Source organism: Antedon mediterranea, chromosome 4, assembly GCF_964355755.1.
Source record: "Antedon mediterranea chromosome 4, ecAntMedi1.1, whole genome shotgun sequence".
In the NCBI taxonomy this organism is placed as follows: domain Eukaryota; kingdom Metazoa; phylum Echinodermata; class Crinoidea; order Comatulida; family Antedonidae; genus Antedon; species Antedon mediterranea.
In genome coordinates, this window is record NC_092673.1 from 18608049 (window position 1) to 18636003 (window position 27955).

General features: G+C 34.4%; 1 protein-coding gene and 1 long non-coding RNA gene across 3 annotated transcripts in view; one reads left to right on the plus strand and one right to left on the minus strand.

Moving 5' to 3' along the window:
• The first annotated feature begins 4848 nt into the window (after positions 1 to 4848).
• Positions 4849 to 11767, plus strand: LOC140047651 (UNC5C-like protein). The gene is made up of 7 exons (XM_072092688.1): positions 4849 to 5352; positions 5598 to 6136; positions 6435 to 6569; positions 6763 to 6904; positions 7328 to 7346; positions 11337 to 11374; positions 11571 to 11767. Exons 2-7 carry the CDS (start codon positions 5729 to 5731, stop codon positions 11765 to 11767), a joined length of 939 nt encoding a protein of 312 aa, XP_071948789.1. The 5' UTR covers positions 4849 to 5352; positions 5598 to 5728.
• Positions 11768 to 25391: 13624 nt separating this feature from the next.
• Positions 25392 to 27955, minus strand: part of LOC140046811 (uncharacterized) — a 69827-nt gene continuing 67263 nt past the window's right edge. Inside the window, exons 2-5 of one of the 2 annotated variants that reach the window (XR_011844853.1) lie at positions 26079 to 26228; positions 25899 to 25928; positions 25681 to 25742; positions 25392 to 25524 (exon numbers count right to left, since the gene is read on the minus strand). This is a non-coding gene — a long non-coding RNA (uncharacterized lncRNA). Of the gene's footprint in view, positions 25525 to 25680; positions 25743 to 25898; positions 25929 to 26078; positions 26387 to 27955 lie in introns of those variants that run through there. The other variant, XR_011844852.1, reaches the window with a different exon arrangement.

The window sequence follows — 27955 nt, forward strand, 5'->3', positions numbered from 1 at the left end:
GTACTTAGTATTCTCAATAGTTATAAGATTGCTCAATACTCGGCCTCTCGTTTTACTAGCTTTACTAGAGTAAGGTCAGTGGTGGCGCCAGCGGGGGGGCTACGGGGGCTCTAGCCCCCTCGTCGGGGAGCCTAGCCCCCCCGTCGGGGAACACGGGTACTTTTTGTCGGGGAATATAACATACAGTAAAAAACGTTCGCATTCACTTCATATAGCTTCAGCGCCTAGAAAACCACGACGTTCCATTGACCGTGAGAGTACGTCAGAGGGAACTTTTATGCATTCATTATTGCCGGAGATCTAACTACTAAACAATAGCTAGTACGCACTTGTTTGGCGGTATCCCTTTGTACGAATCGTTCACCGTTGGGTCGAGACGCGTGATATCATGTTCCATCCAGGGACCAAAATGTGTAATGTAGTTATTTTCCAGGCGAAGTTTACCGACGGTTCGGGTACTTTTTGTCGGGGAATATAATTCGTTCGCGTTCACTTCGTAGCTTTCAGCGCCTAGAAAACCTCGACGTTTCATTGACCGTGAGAGTACGTCAGAGTGATATTATGAACTTTATATGCATTCATTATTGCCAGCGATCTAACTTACTACTAAACAATAGCTATAGGTACGCACTTGTCTGGCGGTATCCCTTTGTACGAATCGTTCAACGTTGGGTCGTGATATCATGTTCCATCCAGGGACCAAAATGTGTACTGTAGTTATTTTCCAGGCGAAGTTTACCGACGGTTACGTCGTGTACTGTGTCGACGTACGCTACACTACTACAGCAAAAACGAATTATGTTAATTGTTCGTATGTTCACCAATTTTTTAATTTACAAGTAACCTTCTGTACCGTGGGGCACCTAGAATAAATATTTCATCCATTACTAAACAAAAAAACATGCCATTTTCGCTTAGCCAACATCTTATTATAGCTAAGTTATTAAATTTTCAATGTGCTGTATGTCATGAATTTCTCACCACTCGGAAGTCCAGATGGTACGCAGGCATACACTTGGGAGGAATACACTTATTTCCCCGACTGAAAAAGGTCTACGCTTGCGTTTTTTAAGCCTCTGGGCCTGATGTTTCCAAAGTATAAAATGCAGTTTTTTGAAGACCTGCAGCTCTAGTTTTAAACATTTTCTTAGCTCAGCCCCAACAATAAAGCTGGTCATATTTCGAAGTACAAGAAGTGCATTTTCCGGGAACCTAAAATCTCTATTTTTCAAACATTTCTTAGCTCAGTCACAACCATGATAGGGACTTATATATTTTGTTTCATGTTTTGAAGTATAATAAGTCCAATTTCCAGGACCTCCAACTCTATTTTTCTAAATTTTCTTTGAACTTTTATTTTTTAAATTGAAAAAATATGGATTGAAACAGTCATCGCGCATCGTTTTTTTTGCACGCAGTATTTTATTTATGCATTATAAAAAATGGAAAAAATGGCTACACTAAATCTGGTTAAAATGACCTCAAATGACGCTAGAACGCGTTGCTCCCGGGGGCTTCTCCCCCTGGACCCCCACCGGGGGCCCTTGGCGGCCCCTTGGCGGCCCCCTGTCCCCCAGCCTTGTGATGCTCGCTTCGCCCCCTCGTCGGGGAATATAGCCCCCGCGTCGGGAAGATCCTGGCGCCACCCCTGAGTAAGGTGTGTTAATAATCACCGATATTTTTCTTCTTAATTTCCTACCTCCTCGCTTGCGATGTCTCCGTTTACAAAATGGCCGACTTGGTCTTGGCCCTTCACTGTTTAATTCGCTATTGAATGCGATGACGTCGGGAGGAGGTATGCCTCGGTTCGCGAATCGAAGTGCGACGAGATCCTGGGCTGAATATCGAAGATAGCACATCGTGGCTCAGGACAGAACTTTCACTATAGTGCTCAAAAAAGAACCAAAAACTATTCAAACGTAAGTCATACGGGTTGCACAACAAGAACAATACAAAATCACATAAACAATCATTCAAAAACGAGACAAAATCAGCAAAACTGCCAACACACGTGGAGCAAAAAAAAAAGGAATGGAGTCGCAGATGAACAGCGCCACCAAACGCCACTAAAATTAGTTTAAAGCCTTCTCAGTACATAACACCCGACTGGCGTCGCCCTATAATCACCACCCCCACCCTCTTCAATAACACCCCACACTCTTTTTCTTTAAAAACAACAATTTTCCAACCACAATTCTGGTCAATTTTTTATAGCCTACTACCCCTAGCCTAAGCAATCCCCACTATCTTCTGAACTCCAACTCCCACACCCTAACCCTATCTCCCCCGTACTTTTTGAAATGTAGTTTAAAACCTTCACAGTACAATCACGATCATTTTGATACCCCATAATGTATGGTTACATGCAGAAACAGAAATTGTTATAATTAACAAACACCGAAAGTAGGCCATTTTTACCCCATTTTAACCCCTAACTTGGATCCTAGATGATGATGTGATATGGTAGTAGAACACAGTAACAGTAAATAACTGTATATGTTCACACAGGAATGGATGTCTGTAATGAGACAATCCAAGAGACCGATCCATAGCTGGATATGGTTAAAGTACTTTGCTAAATGTGTAAATGAATAGGTGTCATATTTGTTAATGAATAAAATATGTATATTATCTATATCTATATTTCCCCAAACACCTTGCTGAGGATAATTGAAATACTGTAAAACTTTTGTAGTATAATTTTACAATTCGATAGCCTACAACCCCGAGCCCTAGCAAAAAATGACATCACAAACCACCACACCACCCCCCCCCCCCCACCCCTCCCACAAAAACCCCAGGAGTCGGGGGAATTTTTTTTAATGTAGTTTAAAACCTTCCGGGTACAATTGCCATCATTTTGATACCCCATACGTATGGTTACGTGCAGAAACAGAAATTTTTATAACGAACAAACATCGAAAGTGGGGGTTTTGACCACAATTTGGTCCCTAACTTGGATCCTAGGTGGCGGATGATGTTGAAATATAGCTTAGAACATTCCCGGTACAATTGTGGTCATTTTGATACCCCATATGTAAGATTATGTGCAGTAACAAAAATTTGTATAACGAACAAACAAACAGACAGACAGACAGACAGACAGACAAACTCTCTCACTTATAATATTGATAATATACAAATTCTTATAATTGCGTGCAACTTTAATAGCTTAAATTGTCCTTGGCTGTACTGCTATGATTATAAGTTTCTCACTCACAGTCCATGTTCATTGGCACAAAACATTTTCAATGAGTTGAAAGATTGAGAGAATAATTTAATTGGTCAGATGTTTTGTCTTATTCTGATGTAATTGCACTGTATACTCAGTTCAATGAGAACACTTTGCGAACAAATTTCAAAGTATTTCACAGATTGGACTCAAACCCATGACCTCCAGATTACTAGCATTGCGTATATACCTCCAGACCACCAAGCTTGGTAGTCTAGAGAGGTTGGAGTCCCATCCATACACTCATTATAGTGTAAATATCTTTTTAAATGGTCACATATTATTTTAGTTACTGTTCATGTATTAATTAAAACAGATGGCATGGTAATGATACCACAACCAAAGTTGGCTGCAATAATATTAAAAACATGAAAAACTATTTTTTTTATAAAATTAAATAGAACTAACACTGTGCAAGTCAAGTTGAAATAAATGAATTGAGGAAAATAGACAATCTTACATTGCTGTATATAAATTGTTCTGCTAGTGTACTTTTAACATGTTACCACTTACACTGACAATATTTTATTATTTCTAAATCCTTACCTTTTCACAGATGAACAAGATGATGATTATAGAAAAGAATTGACTATAGGTACGTTTATCACTGTTACAAAATTACAATATGAAAACAATGAGACAATGAGAGAAATAAAAAAAATGTATAAAATCTTCTGTTATATGTGTTTATTACCTGATTTGCTGCTAAAGACACACACACCCACAAGTAAACAATTACTAGAATTGTCTGGTTACAGTGCTTGATACCATTAGCAGAGCTAAATATAAAAACCAAGTTTTCCATTTTATTATTCAACAAAAATATATTACCTGATATACTTTATGCTGGTAATCTCAAAACTATTTTACATTCAAATCTTAATTGATTATATATTTTATTGGGCCTTATTATATGTTTGTTAAAAAATAAACAATACTCAACTATGTGATTCGTATTGATATTAATTGTTATTTGTTTCAGATCTGCACCGTGAATCAAACACTGACATGCAAGTATTTGATACTTTATGTACTCAGCACTATTTTTAACACACTGCCCAGGACAGACCCAAGCTTTCACACTTTTTTTTGTTGACATGCTCTTTTTCATATTTTTTTTATTCTCTTTCACTTTTTTATAATTAAGTTACATTTGTTTAATTCTGTGTGTAAATTGGCCATAAAAGCACAGGTGAAACACAATTTGATACTGTATTGTTTTTTTTAATTAATATGATCATGATGCATTTAAATGTGCATTTATATTCCACTGTGACAATATAACAAGTTTTGAATATAATTTTTGTCATAATTATTTCACCGATATGATGACACTTTTTTAAATGAATGCCCAGATTAAACAAATTAGATAGTATTTATAGCTCAAACACAATACTTATTTATTGATACAAAATATTAATATGTACATTTTTTATAGCCTGAAATGGATAAAGAATTTTTGTAATGGTAAGTAAACCTTTTTTTTGACTAATCATGAGTCTTAAGATTTAAGAATTAAATTAAAAGTCAAACTTTATTTCTATTTATAGATATAAAGTAGTAATAAAATAAGAAATGTGTTGTAGGTGTAAAAATGAAAATAAGTATAACACGTGCCTACTGCACGCATCCATACACATGGGTATCTAAATGTAATGCCCTAAATGTGTATTAGGGAGATAGTGGTGCTTGCCGTAATTAGGTATCAAAATGTGGAGAATTGTACTGGAAAGGTTTTAAACTACACAAAGATATACTTGTAAGCACAAAATATGTGTAAAGGTGGTCAAAATTCCAGAGAATTACAGAAACAAAATAATGTAATTTCATAATTATCATGGATGGACACACAGACGTATCCTCAAATATCTCAAATCAAAATATAAATCTTTGAAATCTATGAAAAGTATAAACAATTGTCTAGATCTTTCCTCTTCCAGAGCACTGGTGGATCATTTGTAGCTTTTTAATCATAGTCTTTGCAATCTGTACTCAATCTCTACTACCAGCAAGAATTGCCATAAGTATTGGCTTTTGCCTAATTCTTGTTGGAATTATCTGGTTTCTACATGATAAAGTGACCAAGACAAACGTTTCACATTACAAGAAGCTACCTGAAGGTAGGTAAAATATGAGAGACAAAAGTTTTATTTTATTTTATTTGAAAATCAAAAATAAAATCAAGACAGTGCAAAACAAATTCAAATAAATCGTCAACTTCAATAGTAAGCAGTACCATGATTTTAACAAAATCTAGTACTGTATTCATTACGGAGACCCATAAGTTCCTATAAAGATATTTTGAAGACGAATTGCAGGAATTGAAACAATATAATATATAATTATGACTTTTTGATTACTGCAGATCAACTTGTGGTGTTAAACGTGAGCTCTAAAGGTGGAACTCTCCATCTTAAAGCTGAAGACATAAAGTTGGAGATACCACCTGGAGCAATAGAAGAAGGAAAGGCAGTTAACATATCACTAGAAAATTTTATGGAAGAAATAGACTTTCCTGTACTTCATCCTCTTGAATCAGTAGTATCACCTGTTGTAAAATGTAGACCAGGAGGCACTGTCTTCCACAAGCCCTGTACTCTATCATTTCCACACAACGCTGTAAATGAAAAATTTTGGAAATTCACATTACTTGTTAAAAATCGCATTGAAGATAAATGGAGACAAATATCATTAAAAAGTGATGAAAAGGACATAACCTTTACTGTATGCAAAGGTCGGTGTTATGTAACTTTAAATCATTTCTGTCAATATGTGGCTGTGGGTCATCCAGCAGATGTTAATTATATGGCGAAGAGAAAAATGAAGTTATTGGTTTTTAGAAAGAGGATTACAAATTTTAAATATGAACTTCAGATAAGACTTTGTAACCCAGGAGATATAAGGGTATGTACTATCAATTTCTTGATTGGTTGAAATGACATTGCATGACGAAAACGTCATCTAAAATATTTTTTATATTAACTGTTCTGACTCCATGATGACATAATATGTCATGCGGGTGTAATATTATTACATATTATTATATTGTTCATCTAAGACACTGTGAAACAGAGTAGGTTACAATTTGTTGGCGATGGCAGCCAATTCAAATTGTTTATTGGAACTCTATATAATACAACCATTCTAAAATTGATGCATATTTATTGCATGTGTGTTACTGTTAGTGTATTATGTATTTCAGAAGATAACTGAAGAGCATGAACAGCACGAAGGAAAGCTTTTACAAACACCAGTAGATATACTTTGTTTGAATAAAAACATGATCATTACTGTAGAATCAAATTCAGATGAATGGCGTATTATGGAGCAAGAGAAAGTAAAATCATCTTTCAATATTGCAAATTAAGAAATAAAAATATGAATTAAAAACATTTATTTTAATTTTAATGTGATATAGTACACTAGAACTTTTATGAATATGAATTTTAAAAATATTAAAAATATCTTAAAAGTATCTTAGTTATTCACCTCAGCAGTTGGTCAAAGCCCTTGTATGGTTTCTTTTCTAGAAAATCAATGCTGAATACATATGGCATGCAACACCACAAAAGAGTTTTCAATTAACAAGACGGAATTTATCAGAAAATCTTTTAAACGTAACAGTATCACCTTCACAAGCGGGAAATGAAATTGATCCAGTAAATGTGAATTGTATGTATTTAAAATAGTATACAAATAATGAACGTTTATGAGTTGGATGGTGGAGAATATTTCATGAGTTGATAGAGGTTGTTATATCTTTAACTCAGTAAATACAAATACGAAAAATTGCCAGGCAATTAAAAGTGATGTAGGCTAATTCTGTTTTTTTTTTCCACAGACTTCTTGTATAATTAATCAAAATCAGCGTTCCGCAACCTTTTTTGACCGAGACCCAATGATCCTATTTTGGGAATTCTTGCGACCCAACATTGCGAATTTGAGCTTACAGGCAAATTGTGTTTTAGTATAAAGTCACTCCAGTGGATATTTAGATTAGAACAAATTTGAAAATGGACCAAACATACATTGTCAGTTTTGAAAACAACACATTATTGAAATTTAATTTAATTCATATATTCATTGTCTTTTCAGGTGAACTAGAAAATCCAATGTAAGTAGTTTATGGGTTATCAGATATTGATACAAAGTTATGATATACAGACAAGTATAGCAAAATTAGTATTTACAATTTTTACGTAAAATATTTATAGATAACTTAAGACAAACAAGAATACAGAGGTTTTTCTTATGCTCTCATAATTTTTGTATGGAGCATCATCAAATATAATACTCATCCTGTTAGCAAGAAGCCACAAAGTATGATTCGGAAAAAAAGAATTTCAACTTTCATTACTAAATCAATACAATTTTAACATTTTGTTAATGAATGATCACTTGGTTATCAATTGGTTAATGTTAAACAACAAGAAACTATTTTATTTCGCTTTGGTAATCGTTCGAGATCACGTGAGATCCCGTTGCGCACGCGCACATCAGTTCGTTGCATACACACAAAATCAGAAGTCTTCGACATCGAATATCTAAAGAAAAATTGATTATTTTGTAAGAAATACACATCATATTATCTATTAAGCACTGTTTGATGAAGGACAACTTATCACTCGGTAAGAGGGATGACGAAAAATCAAGAAAAATAGTAGAAGTAGGGCTTGAGAGCTCAGAAACTTAGACAGGTTTCGGCGACCCTGTGGGGCCAGGCGTGCTACTTCATAGCGGGAATAAAATACTGCGCCCACTGGGCCGGTAAATATAAAGCAGCGAGAACTGATACATGATTCTAAACATAAATCCACTAAATCAAAACAAAAACCTGTCTCAGAAACACCTACATAACTGTCTTGACAAAATTGAGCATTTTATGAAGGAGTCTCGTCAAGAAAACAGTGAACTACGAGAGAAGTTAGAAACTGTATTGCTAGGACATACTAGCGATGAATATGATGATGATCAATGCCCGTGTGGTCAGTACATAGAATCAGAATATAAAATCCACCAACAGGATGATGTTGCAAGTAGGTACATCACTCACTACATATCTGACTCTGATGAAGCGGTCGAGCCAGAGAATTTGGCCCAGTGCCAAGAAAAGATAAACAAACCGAAAAGTTAGGGTTTGCTAAACGTTTTGCCACTCTTATTGAGGAGGGAAAACTTCGGAAAGAATCTCAAGCAGATAGTGTAAACTACATTATCACAAATCCGCTGGAAGAGAAATACATGACAGAAATTTGTCAAAAATATCCCAAACCAATAAATTTAACACTAAATGTACGAAATCTGGATTTGAAGATTCAGAAATGCCAGAAACCTCTTGTCAAAGTTGCCTTTTTGAGATCAGCTGATGAATTGCCAATTCTCACTAAGACACAGGAAGATAACGTGGCTTTATTGGCAAGCGCACACTTTGAACTGAATCAGTTGCGAAAGAAGCTGATCAAACCTGATCTTAATTCTCGATCACTCATCTCTGTAAAACACGAGTAAAGACAACTGAATGGTTGTTTGGCAATGACCTTCACAAGGCAGTGAAAGAATTAGAGGAAGAACAGAAAACCATAGGCGTTGTGAAAAACCACCACGGGCAATATAGGTCACATCGGTTCACACCATATCAGAACTTAGGCTCTAGTACTAATACAAGATCTTATCAATACCAGAACAACCGTTCGATAAATACAGGCTGGTCAGCAAGCCGTAGTAGATCACACCTGTCTTTTTAGGGCAAGGGCAACTTCAAAACCTGCACTGTCGATGAGAAATTCCAGGTACAAACGGGGAAGATATGTTGCGTCCACACAGTCGTTGGGAAAGCGGCAGTTCAATCAGAACTAAACCAATTAAAAACTCAAATTATGAGAATGGTGAATTTTTATCAAATATTGTTACCAGACGCAAAAAAGATAGCGAATACCGTATGATCCTAGACTTATCTCAATTAAACAAATTCATAAAATATTACCATTTCAAGATGGACTGTTTTGATACAGCCATAAAATTCATAAAAAAAGACTGCTTTATGACATCAATTGATCTCTGAGATGCATATTATTCAATTTCTATTGCAAAACACCATAGAAAATATTAAAAATTTAGATTGAATGATGATCTATGGCAATTCTGCAGCACAACTATTTTCTAACTTGGGGTTTGCTATACATCTATCTAAATCAGTAATTGAGCCAGTAGGAGAAATTTCTTGTACGATTTGTAATATACTCTCGCACTGTGAAAATAAGCCTCACAAAAGAAAAGACCCAAGAAATATGTAATCAATGTATATCACTATACAAAAATTAGACACACTATACGTTCTGTCTCATCGGTTATAGGTAAATTCGTTGCGGCCTTTCCGGGTGTTCAATATAGACCACTACATTACCGTGGGCTTGAAAAAGACAAAATCTGTGCACTGAGACTAAACAAATAATTTGATAGAAAAATTACCATCACACAAACCACTAAAAGGGAACTCAAATGGTAGATTTAAAATGCTAAATCGGCAACAGCAAAATAGATCATGGGGTACCCTCTGTGAACTTAACTAGTGATGCATCGGGCCTAGGTGCGTCAAATGGTTCTATTCACATAGGTGGGAGATGGAATTCCAAGGAAATAGAAAAAATCAAGTCATATGAAATAAACTATCTAGAAATAAAGGCAGCTTTGTTTGCACTAAAAGCTTTTTGTGTAAATAGTTCAAATAGCCATGTTTTGATAAATGTGACAATACCACTGCATTGGTGTATATAAATAACATGGGGGTAAACATTCTGGAATTTTTGACTGCACTATATCCTACGTTAGGATAGAGTGCTCTCAACACCACAAAAGCTACGTTGTCATTGTTTGTGACCCGCAAAGATGGCACTCAGTTAGGCACTCATCTTTTAATTTGCAAATGTATGAAACCACCTGCACCGTAAAACCAGTACTTAACCTTATAAGGAAACAGTTTCCAGTTGAATCTCTCAACCTTCGAGATTTGACCCTAAAAATGTGTATGCTGGTAGCGCTAATCACTGCACAACGTCAACAAACACTCCATTTGCTAAAAATAGACACAATGCAAGTGACGACCTGGTCGGTAATTTTCAAAACAATGAATTATTAAAACAGAACAGACCAGGGAAGCCGACGTGTTGCTATCTAAATGTCAAGAAATATCTACAAGACCCTAATATTTGTGTTACACTGCGTTAGTAGAATACATTGACCACACAAAAGACCTTCGCAATGGTGAAGTGTATTTATTTATAACAAAAAACCTTATAAGAGAGTTACAACTGACACTATAGCATGATGGATTAAATGCGAGATGCAAATTGCGGGAATTGATGTTACACAGTTTAAACCTCACTCAACCAGGTCGGCAGCAGTTTCAAAAGTAAAACAATCTATGCTTCCAGTCTCTGATATTTTGCAACATGTGAGTTGGAACATATTACGATAAACCCATTCAAGAAGATGGTTGTAACTTTGCTCTCGCACTAATGAAAGAATAAATGTTAATTACCATAACTAACAAGCGAGCACACTATATTGAGTTAGTTTGATAAAATGTTATAACTTTAGTACAGTTACATTTTGCTTGAGTTTAATATCCCACGATGGAATGTTATACACAGAGAGATTGAAGTTCCTACAAAACGTTAAATTAAAAATCGCTAACATGTTACTCTAAATGCTAAGTAAAAGTACTTTATGGCAAGTTGGAGTATAGGTTGTTAAAAGTGTTTATTACAATATACAAGTTGTGTTTGGGATCAAGCTTGAAATCCAACGTTGGGAAGTTATACTCAGGCAATCAAAATGTTATTTAAATAATAAATATTAATGTTATTTAATTACATGTGTCATTATTTACCCAAATAAACTGGTCGTTGAGGCCAGAGTTTCTTTAAACTCATGTGATCTCGAACGATTACCATAGCGAAATAAAATAAGAAGATTAAACGAGAACTTACCTGTTCAAAGTTTGATCTTTATTTTATGAGGTAGGTTAAGTGAGAGATAACAACTTATTTTAATATACTTTATTAAGTTATTAGAGTTTTAAATATGCGTACATTTTCATTTCTAGTCTGTGCCAAATGAGGTCTTTCTGGAAGTTATTACAAGGTATTTAACTTTTCTATTTTTTGTTAGTTCAGAGTCTGAAAAAGTTTAATTTGTTCATACATTGTTTTGCTATTAGAAGACTGGATGCAATTTATAAGATTTTTTTCTTAAATAGTAATTGTAAATTGTATTTTTAGCTAATCTTCATAATCTTAAAAGCTCAAGCAACAATATGTTTGTTCTACTTTTATTTCAGAACACTGGTGGATAGTTACTGTATTTTTGTTTGGTCTACTTGCAATCGCTGCAGTCTTGATTATTTGCTTCGCTAAAGAACCACTCATAATTGGCCTAGGTCTTAGTGTGTTAACTGCTGGTGTTTCAGGTATCTGGTATGTACATAGGAAAATGACGCCTCCGTCAGCAGGCAGACAGCAGATAGAAGCAGTCTAAAACAAGAACAATAGAATGACATTCAATGGTCTGTATGTATGTATACATCATGACAGCAGATAGAAGCAGTCTAAAACAAGAACAATAGAATGACATTCAATGGTCTGTATGTATATATACATCATGTCAGCAGATAGAAGCAGTCTAAAACAAGAACAATAGAATGACATTCAATGGTGTGTATGTATATATACATCATGACAGCAGATAGAAGCAGTCTAAAACAAGAACAATAGAATGACATTCAATGGTCTGTATGTATATATACATCATGACAGCAGATAGAAGCAGTCTAAAACAAGAACAAGAGAATGACATTCAATGGTGTGTATGTATATATACATCATGACAGCAGATAGAAGCAGTCTAAAACAAGAACAATAGAATGACATTCAATGGTGTGTATGTATATATACATCATGACAGCAGATAGAAGCAGTCTAAAACAAGAACAATAGAATGACATTCAATGGTGTGTATGTATATATACATCATGACAGCAGATGGAAGCAGTCTAAAACAAGAACAATAGAATGACATTCAATGGTGTGTATGTATATATACATCATGACAGCAGATAGAAGCAGTCTAAAACAAGAACAATAGAATGACATTCAATGGTCTGTATGTATAAATACATGTCAGCAGTTGGAAGCAGTCTAAAACAAGAACAATAGAATGACATTCAATGGTCTGTATGTATATATACATCATGTCAGCAGATCGAAGCAGTCTAAAACAAGAACAATAGAATGACATTCAATGGTCTGTATGTATAAATACATGTCAGCAGTTGGAAGCAGTCTAAAACAAGAACAATAGAATGACATTCAATGGTCTGTATGTATAAATACATGTCAGCAGTTGGAAGCAGTCTAAAACAAGAACAATAGAATGACATTCAATGGTATGTATGTATAAATACATCATGACAGCAGATAGAAGCAGTCTAAAACAAGAACAATAGAATGACATTCAATGGTCTGTATGTATAAATACATCATGTCAGCAGATAGAAGCAGTCTAAAACAAGAACAATAGAATGACATTCAATGGTCTGTATGTATAAATACATCATGTCAGCAGATGGAAGCAGTCTAAAACAAGAACAATAGAATGACATTCAATGGTCTGTATGTATAAATACATCATGTCAGCAGTTGGAAGCAGTCTAAAACAAGAACAATAGAATGACATTCAATGGTCTGTATGTATATATACATCATGTCAGCAGATGGAAGCAGTCTAAAACAAGAACAATAGAATGACATTCAATGGTCTGTATGTATAAATACATCATGTCAGCAGATGGAAGCAGTCTAAAACAAGAACAATAGAATGACATTCAATGGTCTGTATGTATAAATACATCATGACAGCAGATAGAAGCAGTCTAAAACAAGAACAATAGAATGACATTCAATGGTCTGTATATATAAATACATCATGTCAGCAGATGGAAGCAGTCTAAAACAAGAACAATAGAATGACATTCAATGGTCTGTATGTATATATACATCATGACAGCAGATAGAAGCAGTCTAAAACAAGAACAATAGAATGACATTCAATGGTCTGTATGTATAAATACATCATGTCAGCAGATGGAAGCAGTCTAAAACAAGAACAATAGAATGACATTCAATGGTCTGTATGTATATATACATGTCAGCAGTTGGAAGCAGTCTAAAACAAGAACAATAGAATGACATTCAATGGTATGTATGTATAAATACATCATGACAGCAGATAGAAGCAGTCTAAAACAAGAACAATAGAATGACATTCAATGGTCTGTATGTATAAATACATGTCAGCAGTTGGAAGCAGTCTAAAACAAGAACAATAGAATGACATTCAATGGTCTGTATGTATATATACATCATGACAGCAGATAGAAGCAGTCTAAAACAAGAACAATAGAATGACATTCAATGGTCTGTATGTATAAATACATGTCAGCAGTTGGAAGCAGTCTAAAACAAGAACAATAGAATGACATTCAATGGTCTGTATGTATAAATACATCATGACAGCAGATAGAAGCAGTCTAAAACAAGAACAATAGAATGACATTCAATGGTCTGTATGTATAAATACATCATGTCAGCAGATAGAAGCAGTCTAAAACAAGAACAATAGAATGACATTCAATGGTCTGTATGTATAAATACATCATGTCAGCAGATAGAAGCAGTCTAAAACAAGAACAATAGAATGACATTCAATGGTCTGTATGTATAAATACATCATGTCAGCAGATGGAAGCAGTCTAAAACAAGAACAATAGAATGACATTCAATGGTCTGTATGTATAAATACATCATGTCAGCAGTTGGAAGCAGTCTAAAACAAGAACAATAGAATGACATTCAATGGTCTGTATGTATATATACATCATGTCAGCAGATGGAAGCAGTCTAAAACAAGAACAATAGAATGACATTCAATGGTCTGTATGTATAAATACATCATGTCAGCAGATGGAAGCAGTCTAAAACAAGAACAATAGAATGACATTCAATGGTCTGTATGTATAAATACATCATGTCAGCAGATGGAAGCAGTCTAAAACAAGAACAATAGAATGACATTCAATGGTCTGTATGTATATATACATCATGACAGCAGATGGAAGCAGTCTAAAACAAGAACAATAGAATGACATTCAATGGTCTGTATGTATATATACATCATGTCAGCAGATGGAAGCAGTCTAAAACAAGAACAATAGAATGACATTCAATGGTCTGTATGTATAAATACATCATGTCAGCAGATGGAAGCAGTCTAAAACAAGAACAATAGAATGACATTCAATGGTCTGTATGTATAAATACATCATGACAGCAGATAGAAGCAGTCTAAAACAAGAACAATAGAATGACATTCAATGGTCTGTATGTATAAATACATCATGTCAGCAGATGGAAGCAGTCTAAAACAAGAACAATAGAATGACATTCAATGGTCTGTATGTATATATACATCATGACAGCAGATAGAAGCAGTCTAAAACAAGAACAATAGAATGACATTCAATGGTCTGTATGTATATATACATCATGTCAGCAGATAGAAGCAGTCTAAAACAAGAACAATAGAATGACATTCAATGGTCTGTATGTATAAATACATCATGTCAGCAGATGGAAGCAGTCTAAAACAAGAACAATAGAATGACATTCAATGGTCTGTATGTATAAATACATCATGTCAGCAGATGGAAGCAGTCTAAAACAAGAACAATAGAATGACATTCAATGGTCTGTATGTATAAATACATCATGTCAGCAGATAGAAGCGGTCTAAAACAAGAACAATAGAATGACATTCAATGGTCTGTATGTATAAATACATCATGTCAGCAGATAGAAGCAGTCTAAAACAAGAACAATAGAATGACATTCAATGGTCTGTATGTATAAATACATCATGTCAGCAGATAGAAGCAGTCTAAAACAAGAACAATAGAATGACATTCAATGGTCTGTATGTATAAATACATCATGTCAGCAGATAGAAGCAGTCTAAAACAAGAACAATAGAATGACATTCAATGGTCTGTATGTATAAATACATCATGTCAGCAGATGGAAGCAGTCTAAAACAAGAACAATAGAATGACATTCAATGGTATGTATGTATAAATACATCATGACAGCAGATAGAAGCAGTCTAAAACAAGAATAGAATGACATTCAATGGTCTGTATGTATAAATACATCATGACAGCAGATAGAAGCAGTCTAAAACAAGAACAATAGAATGACATTCAATGGTCTGTATGTATAAATACATCATGTCAGCAGATGGAAGCAGTCTAAAACAAGAACAATAGAATGACATTCAATGGTCTGTATGTATATATACATCATGACAGCAGATAGAAGCAGTCTAAAACAAGAACAATAGAATGACATTCAATGGTCTGTATGTATATATACATCATGTCAGCAGATAGAAGCAGTCTAAAACAAGAACAATAGAATGACATTCAATGGTCTGTATGTATAAATACATCATGTCAGCAGTTGGAAGCAGTCTAAAACAAGAACAATAGAATGACATTCAATGGTATGTATGTATAAATACATCATGTCAGCAGATGGAAGCAGTCTAAAACAAGAACAATAGAATGACATTCAATGGTCTGTATGTATATATACATCATGACAGCAGATGGAAGCAGTCTAAAACAAGAACAATAGAATGACATTCAATGGTCTGTATGTATAAATACATCATGTCAGCAGATGGAAGCAGTCTAAAACAAGAACAATAGAATGACATTCAATGGTCTGTATGTATAAATACATCATGTCAGCAGATGGAAGCAGTCTAAAACAAGAACAATAGAATGACATTCAATGGTCTGTATGTAATGTATAAATACATCATGTCAGCAGATGGAAGCAGTCTAAAACAAGAACAATAGAATGACATTCAATGGTATGTATGTATAAATACATCATGTCAGCAGATGGAAGCAGTCTAAAACAAGAACAATAGAATGACATTCAATGGTCTGTATGTATATATACATCATGTCAGCAGATGGAAGCAGTCTAAAACAAGAACAATAGAATGACATTCAATGGTCTGTATGTATATATACATCATGACAGCAGATGGAAGCAGTCTAAAACAAGAACAATAGAATGACATTCAATGGTCTGTATGTATAAATACATCATGTCAGCAGATGGAAGCAGTCTAAAACAAGAACAATAGAATGACATTCAATGGTCTGTATGTAATGTATAAATACATCATGACAGCAGATAGAAGCAGTCTAAAACAAGAACAATAGAATGACATTCAATGGTCTGTATGTATAAATACATCATGTCAGTAGATGGAAGCAGTCTAAAACAAGAACAATAGAATGACATTCAATGGTCTGTATGTATAAATACATCATGTCAGCAGATGGAAGCAGTCTAAAACAAGAACAACAGAATGACATTCAATGGTCTGTATGTATATATACATCATGACAGCAGATAGAAGCAGTCTAAAACAAGAACAATAGAATGACATTCAATGGTCTGTATGTATATATACATCATGACAGCAGATAGAAGCAGTCTAAAACAAGAACAATAGAATGACATTCAATGGTCTGTATGTATAAATACATCATGTCAGCAGATAGAAGCAGTCTAAAACAAGAACAATAGAATGACATTCAATGGTCTGTATGTATAAATACATCATGTCAGCAGATAGAAGCAGTCTAAAACAAGAACAATAGAATGACATTCAATGGTCTGTATGTATATATACATCATGACAGCAGATGGAAGCAGTCTAAAACAAGAACAATAGAATGACATTCAATGGTCTGTATGTATATATACATCATGTCAGCAGATAGAAGCAGTCTAAAACAAGAACAATAGAATGACATTCAATGGTCTGTATGTATAAATACATCATGTCAGCAGATAGAAGCAGTCTAAAACAAGAACAATAGAATGACATTCAATGGTCTGTATGTATAAATACATCATGTCAGCAGATGGAAGCAGTCTAAAACAAGAACAATAGAATGACATTCAATGGTATGTATGTATAAATACATCATGACAGCAGATAGAAGCAGTCTAAAACAAGAACAATAGAATGACATTCAATGGTCTGTATGTATAAATACATCATGTCAGCAGATGGAAGCAGTCTAAAACAAGAACAATAGAATGACATTCAATGGTCTGTATGTATAAATACATCATGTCAGCAGATAGAAGCAGTCTAAAACAAGAACAATAGAATGATATTCAATGGTATGTATGTATAAATACATCATGACAGCAGATAGAAGCAGTCTAAAACAAGAACAATAGAATGACATTCAATGTTCTGTATGTATAAATACATCATGTCATGTTATAAATTTTAAATGCAAAGAAAGAACTTGCAAGAATGCTAAAGATAGATGTGAAATTAAAAGTTTGTGAATAAGTCAACACAGTTGATTGTAAGAACAAAAATAATAAAATGAATGAATGGTGTCGTGACATGAAAAAAAAAACATTCCAAAATTGTAAATAAGTAGAATAAGTACAGTAGTAGTAGTATAGCTTTTATTTCTTTGTAATATAAAACGCTATAAAAAGAACAAAAAAAATACTATACAAAAATTACAAGAGGTCAGTATCATATATGTGTAAAATACTGACAGGATTGTGAAGCTTGTCACAATGATGAATGGCTAAAAGCTCTAGAGGGTTTAATTTGAAAGGTCCTGTTTCTGCTGCACAAAAACGATCGGTTAAAAACGGTGTGATAAATTAACTCCAATTTCTTGGGAGCAGAAACAGGACAATTTTATGGAAACAGGTTAAAAGGCATCGCAAAATAACCGGTTAAAAACACCCAGTCAATTCGGTGTTTTAACCGGTTATCGCTGAGCAATTTTTTTTTTTTACACTGCAGTAACGTTAGAATTAACCACCAGGACCAATTGCATTTTGGGTAATTCTAACGACCACCCACTGATTTAAATGTTAATTTTGGAGCAAAATATAAAATTACAGTTTTGAAATTATCGGTTTATTCAGCGCTATGCAGCAGAAACAAACCCTAAGGTCCTGTTTCTGTTAGATTATTAATGGTGTGAATAAACTAACCCCAATTACCCCCCAATAACCGGTTAAATGGCAGCCTTAAAATAACGGTTAAAAACACCTAATTGATTTTAGTGTTAGAATGTTCCGGTTATCGCTCTGTACAACTTTTAGCTGCAAAAACAGTTATTTGATTGACAGCCTTTGACACTTTGATAACGTTTGAATTGACTGTTTGAGTACATTGCATTTTGGGTACTGCTAACGATCACCCACTGAGAGTCCAAATTTAGCAGAAATGCAGTTAATATAAAATGTTTAATACGGGTTTAATATTTTTAAATAAATGATTTATTCTACGTTATGCAGAAGAAAGAGACCATAAGGAAACCAGAGAGTTTTTACTCCTTGCTGGTACATTGATTTCAAGTTCTAAATTGGACAAACAGATATGCTTGCTATTTTGTCTAGGTATCATACCATGTACAGTACATATAACTCAGTACTATTATTATTGCTTATATTAGTATTTAGTTACATAACAATAGAAGGCCCTACAATTTGTTTTTCATAGTCTGTATTGAAGTGACTGATTTATGCCTTTGGTTCCTCTAAGTTTTTCCTTTCCTTATTTAATTTCATTTGCTGTTAACTTGTTGTTTTTGTCTGCACCAGAAGGAGAGTACTCACATAGTGACTTTGTCGCTTTTCTACAATCCGCCAGACTGGTGTCAGTTTTCTTGTGTTTGTATTTTTAATTGTATTATATGTCTTCTGGAAAATAAATGAATTGAATTGAATTGAATTTCAACAATAACATGTAAATTAATGTCAGGTATCGAAAGTTTGTCATTTGTTGTGTCGTTTGGTGGCGTTGGAATGTAGACCTAATTTACATTCCATGAGTCACTCCCTTTATAATGATTGTGTAGCAGAGAGAAAACATTTTGTTATTCTTTTTTTTTATATATAATATTCATATGGTTGCTCACATTTAAAGTAGATTTTTAATTATAATACTTAACTGTATAAAAACTCTACCTTGATGTTGTATTACTACAGTACTGGGGTGTACTTAGACTTGCCACAAGTCTGTATTTATTGTCTTTTTTATTTATTTTTTTTATTTCGATTTTTGTCTGAAGCTCAAGTAGTATACGTATGAAACGCCATATGTGCCAAAATATTTATTTGTTTACTAATTAGTAATATTAAGTCAAAACTCCGTCTGGAACCCAGACTAGGGTGTACTGTTTGATATCACTCTGTTAGCTGTATTGAATATGTTATATTTTATCCATAGTTGATTGACTTAATGATAGTTTTCATTACATTGATTATAACATTCACATTAATAATTTATGATTATTTAGATTGTGGTTACCAAAGTGGTATTAATGACATCATTGATAATTATCGTACCATGCTATGTAATTTTGATGCGTAAATGTACTGATATCTTATATTACTGTAATTTGTACTCTCAGTGTTTTCCTTATGTTTATAGATAAGCCAATATGTATGCATACACATATTTTACAGAGAACGTAGAAAGTGAATAAAGTTATTTATGTGGCAACCAAAAACACAGTTTGGATCTTTTATTCTGTGATTTCCGTATCACTATATTGAGGAGAGCCTCACACGCTCATATATATGAGTTGAAGCAAACCCAAATAAATACAGATTGTTGAATATACCACGACAGTAATAAAGATTTCTTAAATAAAAATTGGTGGGAGAACAGAGCAGCCGACTAAGTTTTTATTGTGATCAGAAATGATACCATTATTGAAAAAAATGTTATTGAACTGAAATACTATAGTAACAATTTTTCGACATATTTGAAACAAACAATGCTTTTAATCTAAATTAATGTTTGATGAATTGTTTATACATTAGTGTTCAATTTTTTTGTACAGTACTAAATTATATTTTTTATGAATACATTTTATGATGTCTGTTGGTTGAAATGATTTGAAATGTTTTTTTCACTTTTAATAAAAATTTTGTAAATTAAAACTCAATTCAGTGTTTATGCTGCTATTTAATGTTTATATATTTTTAATAAATACTAATGAATGAAAAACTTATTTGTTTATTTTAAGGATAGTGTTTTTTGAAGGTGTAGATTTTAACATCGAGGAGATCATTATATCAAAATGTACGTGCTTAGCTATTGTTAAAAATTCATTGTATATTATAGGAATAATATCCATTTCACCAATGTTCGATTTTACACAGCTATAATGTGTTACGTACACAAATGGTGATTGCGCCCTCTATAAAAAATAAAGTTTATTCACTCCAACAAACCATTGTACTCTCGCAACATGTTATCCTAAGAATGTCAACACACAAGAAGTAAGTTTTTGTTTCATATTTGGCATACCATATCATATACGGAATTCTTTATACTGCATTATTTTAATGGCAGATCTTTCTTCTTTTAATTTTTTGGATCTTATATTCGTATCCTAGGCTAGGCCTAGCCTAATACTACTCTCTACTCTAGCCTAGGCCTAGCTAGGCTATATTGCTAGGCTAGGTAGGCTAGGCCTAGGCCTACTACCTCTAGCCATGCTCTCGCTAACAAAGGCCTACTACTACTAGCCTAGGCTTTTAACCCTAGCTAGGCCTACTACTTGATAGTACTATAGTAGGCCTAGTAGAGTAGTAGGCATGGAGGAAGTCTCCACAACTCGGCCTCAAGTTAACTCGGCCTCAAGTCAACTCGGCCAAAAACTAATTGGTCAACTCGGCCACAATAAAGTATGGAACGCAAAAAGTGCTTACGGTAATATTATTATGATTCTTACTAGCCTATCCACGCTTTAAAAAAAATAAAAAAATAAAAAAAATAATATAATTAAATAATATATAAAAAAATGAACTCATTGCCGATATGAATATAAGTACCCGCGTGTTACAAAAACACATGCAGGTACCGCATTTTAGTAAATCGAACACGGAGGCCTACGTTCCACCATTTGGCCATAGAAAAAATGATCGTACATATTGTTTTTGTCCATGATTTGCTTTTTAAAAAAAGGGGAATCCCCGGTCAGTGAAAACACGCAGCAGTTGTAGATATCGAAAAAGCTGCCAAAGGCGCAGGGAGGCGCAGCTACGAATTGTTTTCAATTGTGCAATTTGAAATTTTATTATTTAACGTAAATAAAGAAAAGTTGGTGAAATCATTCCTATTTTTTTTGCTAAATATATTATATTGTCTAAATATTAATATTCATTAAAAGTCAGAATTATTTTTAGTTAAAAAATTGTGAAGAAATATTATTTATCAATCCCCTTCATTTGCACTTTTTGCGTTCCATATTTTAACGGGGCTGAGTTGACCGATTATTTTTTGGCCGAGTTGACGTGAGGCCGAGTTGACTTGAGGCCGAGTTGACTTGGGGCCGAGTTGACTTGGGGCCGACTTGACTTGGGGCCGACTTGACTTGGGGCCGACTTGACTTTGGCCGAGACGGTTTAGGGCCGACTTGGATCGAAATCACGTAAACACATGGATGAGGATGTTTTAACGTTCATGCTCGACTCATTGAGGAGATCAGGGTTAACATTTTTTTTAAAAGCCACAAAAAAAGTAGAACAAAAGCAGAGAGTCGACCCTGCAACCCCTGCCTCTTGGGCTATACCCTTATCAATACACCAAGCCATCCATCTCGTTGGTCGAATCGGGTTTTACTTTGTATATGAATGGAGAAAAAATATATTATATGTAAGCTTTTTAACCAACCAATCAGAACTTAGTTGACGTCGTTTCTATACTTGTATAACCACATAACAAACAGGCCTTCCATTGGGTTTCCCTGATCTCACAACAAGCATTCAAACACAGCGTTGTGGTCTTTCATTTAAAAAAAAACATAGTGTGGTGGTCTTTTGTGTTCATGATGCATCAAACAACTACAATGCACTGTAAAGTTTGACGTGATGCGTAAAAAACTACTGAACTTTTCTATTTAATACTGAAATTTACTTTAACAATTTGAGAACTTGCAATGCACATGAAAGAGTATGACAGTGGACCTATCTAATCTAGGCTCGCACTGGCCGATCGCCAAGTCGCCATGGGCGAAAACGTTTCTAGATTGGCGAAAAATAAAACGGCTACTTTAGCCATTTTGGCGATGACATATGATAAAATAGATAATTAAATAATCATTTTGGCGAAAGCATAAAGTCCACTAAAAGGTCCATTTGTCGATCTCCAAGCATTTATTTTGTTCGTTATCACGTTGTTTACTTCAAGCTCCATTTTTCGTCAACTTGTTTCGTTGTACCAGGCGTCTCTTTGTTATTTCAAAAAGATGGGGATAGCAGAGGTAGACTGCACAGAGAGACAGACGTTACACGACACATGGATGATGAAGTCTACCCAAACTATCACGTGTTGTGCGCTGCACAAACGATCGACTACGTAGCCGACGGTCGGCTAATTACCGGGATTGTCTATTTTTCGATAGGGGTGTACTTTTCAGATTAAAAAGAAACATTATAGTATCTTCGATGAATGACGTCTTAATCTTATCGAAATCAAAAATGTATGCGTTATGCATTTTAGAGTCTTCCAATTTAATGTAGTTTCATATTTTAGCCTTAATAAACTTCCCTCGTGCGTCAGTGTAAACAAAACAACATGCGGGAAATGGTAGAGTCTAACAGGGATTTAGCTGAACACACACGTGCATCTCTGAGCGGGGCCGGCCGCTGGCTTCTGTCTTGTTGTGTAAAATTAATAATAATCGGATAAATTTCTCGCCCTGACAGAAACGCTTCGGCGCAGCCTTGAGGGATGGAAAGACACGTGTACTCTGTGCTTTGGCCTATATTATCTTACGTTTAACAACGATACGAGTGTTCGTTTGCTAGGAATTTCCCTCAATATTTTTAGCATACGATATACCGTTGCGTTGTTGTACATAATTTTGTAGGCCTAGGCCAGCGGTTCTGCACTTTCGCACCTCTTGAGCATACCTAATTTAAAAACATTAACCGGCTGCGCGGCGGTGATTCCGAGTGATTCTAGGACACGATTTTCGCCTGGTACGCCACACGCAAACATGACCAGCCAAGCGTAAAAAAACAAAAGTAACATAGCGTTCAGGGGATTTCAGAAAACTGTAAAATGTTTCTTATTAAATTGATAACTGTATAAATGCTGTATGATTAAAAACAATTTGAACAATTGTTTTGATCATGTAAAAAAAATACAAAAAAAAATATTTTTTTTAATCATACAGTGATATAGGCATGGTTCTTTATCTCAGTGCCTTACAAAAATGTTCAGGGAACAGTGTATATAGACTGTTGACATAGATAAATTGACTAAAATGTTTTTACCACTATATTTCTAAAATTTTAAATGTTGGCTATAAACCGATTCATTTGGCTAAATAAAAAAATTTGACTTTAGCCATTTTGGCTATAGATAAACTGATTTGACTAAAAAAAATATTTTGACTTTCGCCAAATGGCTAAACAAAATGAAATGTTAGTGCTACCCCAGCTAATTTATAGGTACATGTTATGATAAAGAAATTGGTACACTATTTGTTGATTGACTTGGTACTGTACACCATTCACTGTGGCTGCTGTGAGTACAGTACATGCCATATCAGAATTTCCTCAACTCAGAGGATGAATGCCACTATACATTTATGATACAGTATTTGTCACAATTGTGTGCATTACTGTTATTACATTATCAGATTTGTGATTTGTGATAGTATGTGTACTGACGAATTCTATCCAACTCGGCCCTAAAGCCTGGTTTCCAGTCGACGTAAGACTTGCTTCCGCTTACGATTGCGTCGTTTTCTTACGATTACGCTTGCGTTCCGATCAGTAGACCAAAAAACTAACGTCGACACAAAATTATCATAATCGCGTTGTGCTGATTCCGTCATTACGAAAGTTGAATTTATCGCAAGTCTGTCCTTCTTGCCCTTACGTCGAGTTGAATTTTTTCCTTGCGACACAACACATGGCTCATACATTCCTCGCGAAAAGAGAGGAGGCCATTTTCCAAAACATAAACAGTGTGCAGTGAGATTTCAATATGGTTATTCGTAGGAGAGGACGTGAGTTGGCCAAAAAGATACTTTATTTAAGAATATTAACGAGAAGAATTAAGAGGAGAAAGGAGTTGAACAAAGCACCAAGAATCCACAAGTTCTGGGAGAGGAAAGTGCTAAAAGAAAGAATAGAGTTCGGGCAGTACCATACATTATTTAAGACACTGATAAAAAACGACAGAGAATGGTTTTTTAGGTAGGCCTATATATATTAATAACATTTAATTATTATTAATATCTTTTTAGGCCTAGGCCTAGATGTTTAATTGTAATTTGCATTCATAATTATAATGTTTGCCTAGGCCTAGGATATATGGATTTTTTTAAGGCCATGGATTGGTCTAGGCTAGGCCTAGTTATTATATTTAGCCATGGAGATTTAGCTAGGCCTAGTTAGTAGAGTACATCATACATGGACCTGGCTAAAGATGAAGGTCACAGTTCATTTCAGCCGCCGAGCTGGCGTCTATATAAAGACGATGGTGAGTAAAATAGGCCTAGGTTAGGATAGGCCTATATAGGCTTACAGTATTTAGGCCTATATGCTATGATCAAGACACTCCTAGACAGATCTTTATTCTAGGCTAGTAAAGTAGGTAGGTTACTACAACTAGAAGCCAATCCACACATGGTCTACACTACTACTACTGTACACCCATCTACAGTGGTAGCCAAGTACTAAACGGATAGGAAGTATGTATTACTCCTACTGTTGTTATTTTGTTGAAAAATTAAAATCTAAATTGATTAAATAGTGCATACAGTACACAATGAACAATTGTAGTCTAAATAAAATATCCCAAACAAAGTGCATTTATTGCCATAGAAGATTGAATACATAATCACAAATAATACATTTACTAATCATGAATTAACTTTGACATTTGGCAAATCAATTCTGTTATTACTTTTTAAAATAGTCACGGAACAATTGCATAATTTTTAGTTCCATATCTTCCTTGTCTTCCTCGTTTACTCTTCGCATTTTCTTTGCTACCATCGTGCCGAATGTATCGGCTTCGTCTTCTTCTCCGCTTCCCTTAATCAGATCTATAAGGTCATTGTCTGTTACCCCACTCTCAACCTGAACAATTGAAATTAATGAAAGATTTTGACATTTCTATCTAAAAACAAATTTCAAATTTTCCACACTCTTCTAGCACTGTTTATTCAACAACAAAAAATAGGTATGCTTTTGCAAATTCATGATTATTTTAATATGCTATGTGAGAATACCTACATGCTTTTCTGTTTTGGAACATTTTCCTTTTGGCGTCTTTGACCAAGCTTTTTTAACCACTGCTGAAAATTAAAACAAAAAAGCTTCGGTAATTTTGCAGCTTGGCATAACATTATGTCTGGAAACGCCATAGTACTGCTTATCATTATCAACACACAACTTTTTAGTACAATAGTAAATTACCAATATTGATATATAGTAATGATTTAAATACTTACGGTTCGGTCTTTCGACTGTCCTCTTGACTACTAAAAAGAAAAACAAATTAAAGTGTAGTTTCAGATATACATGAATTTCTGGAATAGGTGATGGCCTAGGAATAGTGGTGCACCTGCCCACCCATTCTAGCATAATAACACTTTGTATTAAATTGTTAACTATCATGATTGAATATTTACCTCTTGTAACATCAGCTTTTATTTGGGCAGCATCTGCTGAACCTTCTTCCAGACTTCCTTCATATCCTGCAAAAGCCCCTTCCAAGTCGTCCGAGACATTACCCAATAAGTCGGCTTCTTCTGTTTCATTTTGCAACTCAGTACCTTCTCCTAAAATTACAATAAATAATGTTTTTTTTTATTTTTAAGCCTTAAAAGTATGTAGTGTTGGTACAAACTATTTTGTAGTAATGTAAATGTAAAATGTCATTTTTTGTTATTTATAATTTTGTTTATTGTCTTCAGGTATTTAAGGATGACGCCGGAAAGATTTAGTTATCTTCTGTCTGCGGTTGAGCCCTATCTAAAGATAAGACAAGACAGAGGTCGTACTGCAATTTCAGCAGAAGAAAGGCTTGTGATAACTTTGCGTTATCTGGCTACGGGTGACTTGATGGCATCACAAACATTTAACTTTCGGGTTGGTCGTGCAACAGTTTCTAGCATAATCCGGGAAGTTTGTGATTCAATTTGGACAGCTTTAAATAAGAAATACCTAAGGCTACCATCAAGTGAGAATGAATGGATGGCAATTGCAGAAAAATTTGACAATGATTGGAATGTTCCTCATGCGATTGGTGCAGTAGACGGTAAGCACATTGCTATCAAGTGTCCCAAATTTGGCGGCTCGATGTACTATAACTATAAAGGCTTTCATAGTACAGTATTAATGGCAATTTGTGATGCTAGTTACTCATTTGTATGGACAAGCATTGGCTCATATGGGCGAGATAATGATGCCGCTATTTTTGGTGCTTCATCATTTTTCAAAAGAGCTGATTTTTGGAAAGCTAAAGCTGCCACCACCATCGGTTGTGGGTGGTCAACAATTGCCTTATGTTTTATTAGGGGATGATATATTTCCTCTTAGAACTTGGTTAATAAAACCATATGGTGGCAACAATTTGACTGATGAAGCGGAAGTGGCAAATTATAGGACATCGAGAGGACGCCGAACCATCGAAAACACCTTTGGTGTAATGGCTGCAAGGTGGCGCATATTTAGGCGTCCTATAAGAGCAAATATTGAAACTGTTGACCAGATTACAAAAGCTGTAATCTGCCTACACAATTACCTAATGCAAACTGATAACGCACACTACATACCCAGCGGGTTTGTTGACAGCTGGAGCAATGGAGAATTTAAAGAAGGGGAATGGCGCAGTGTTGTGCAAGATGATGAAACTGGCCTTCAAAATATAAGAAGGGTGGGGTCAAACAATTATACGGCTACTACCAAAGAAACAAGAGATAGGTTTCGAGACTACTTTAACAGCCAGGAAGGTGCTGTTCCTTGGCAGTATGATGTGGCACACAATTGCGGTCCTTTGGCATCTTAAAAGTGTTGTTAGTAAATTATATGTATTTGTTAAAAATAATCTTCCTGTTTTGTAAATAATCTATATGACATTTTTTTAAATCTATATTCAAATATGTTCTGTGTAATTTTGAATATTGACGAATCTTGTTTATTGAAGAAAAAAAATAACAATGTTGTAGTTTATGCTTGCTATAACTTGCATTCATAATTATTTTTTGTTTTCTTGTCCTTGTACTATGGTTTACATTTCCAAACATTCCAAATAAAATAGTTATTTCTTTCCTATCTTTCCTAAATTGATTTTAATTTTTAAATATATTGCTGATGTTGCAGAACGTTAACAAATATTTATATTTGATTGCTACTTGAAGATGTTATTAAATGTTGTTAATGAGTTATTGAGATGTAAAATTACTTTTATTTGTTTATCCTCCTTTCAAATAGTGTGATAAATAAAAAATTTAGTGTGTGGTGGTTGATAAATACAATTATTTACCTGAGTCGTCAAAGTCCAGCT

Excerpts from the sequence above, each read along its gene's own strand:
- LOC140047651 (XM_072092688.1), top strand. The coding sequence starts at position 5,729 with ATGGAAGAAATAGACTTTCCTGTACTTCATCCTCTTGAATCAGTAGTA. Across the intron at positions 6,570-6,762 it reads GTATTATGGAGCAAGAGAAA|AAAATCAATGCTGAATACAT; the intron begins GTAAAATCATCT and ends TTTCTTTTCTAG. Across the intron at positions 11,375-11,570 it reads TTTCTGGAAGTTATTACAAG|AACACTGGTGGATAGTTACT; the intron begins GTATTTAACTTT and ends CTTTTATTTCAG.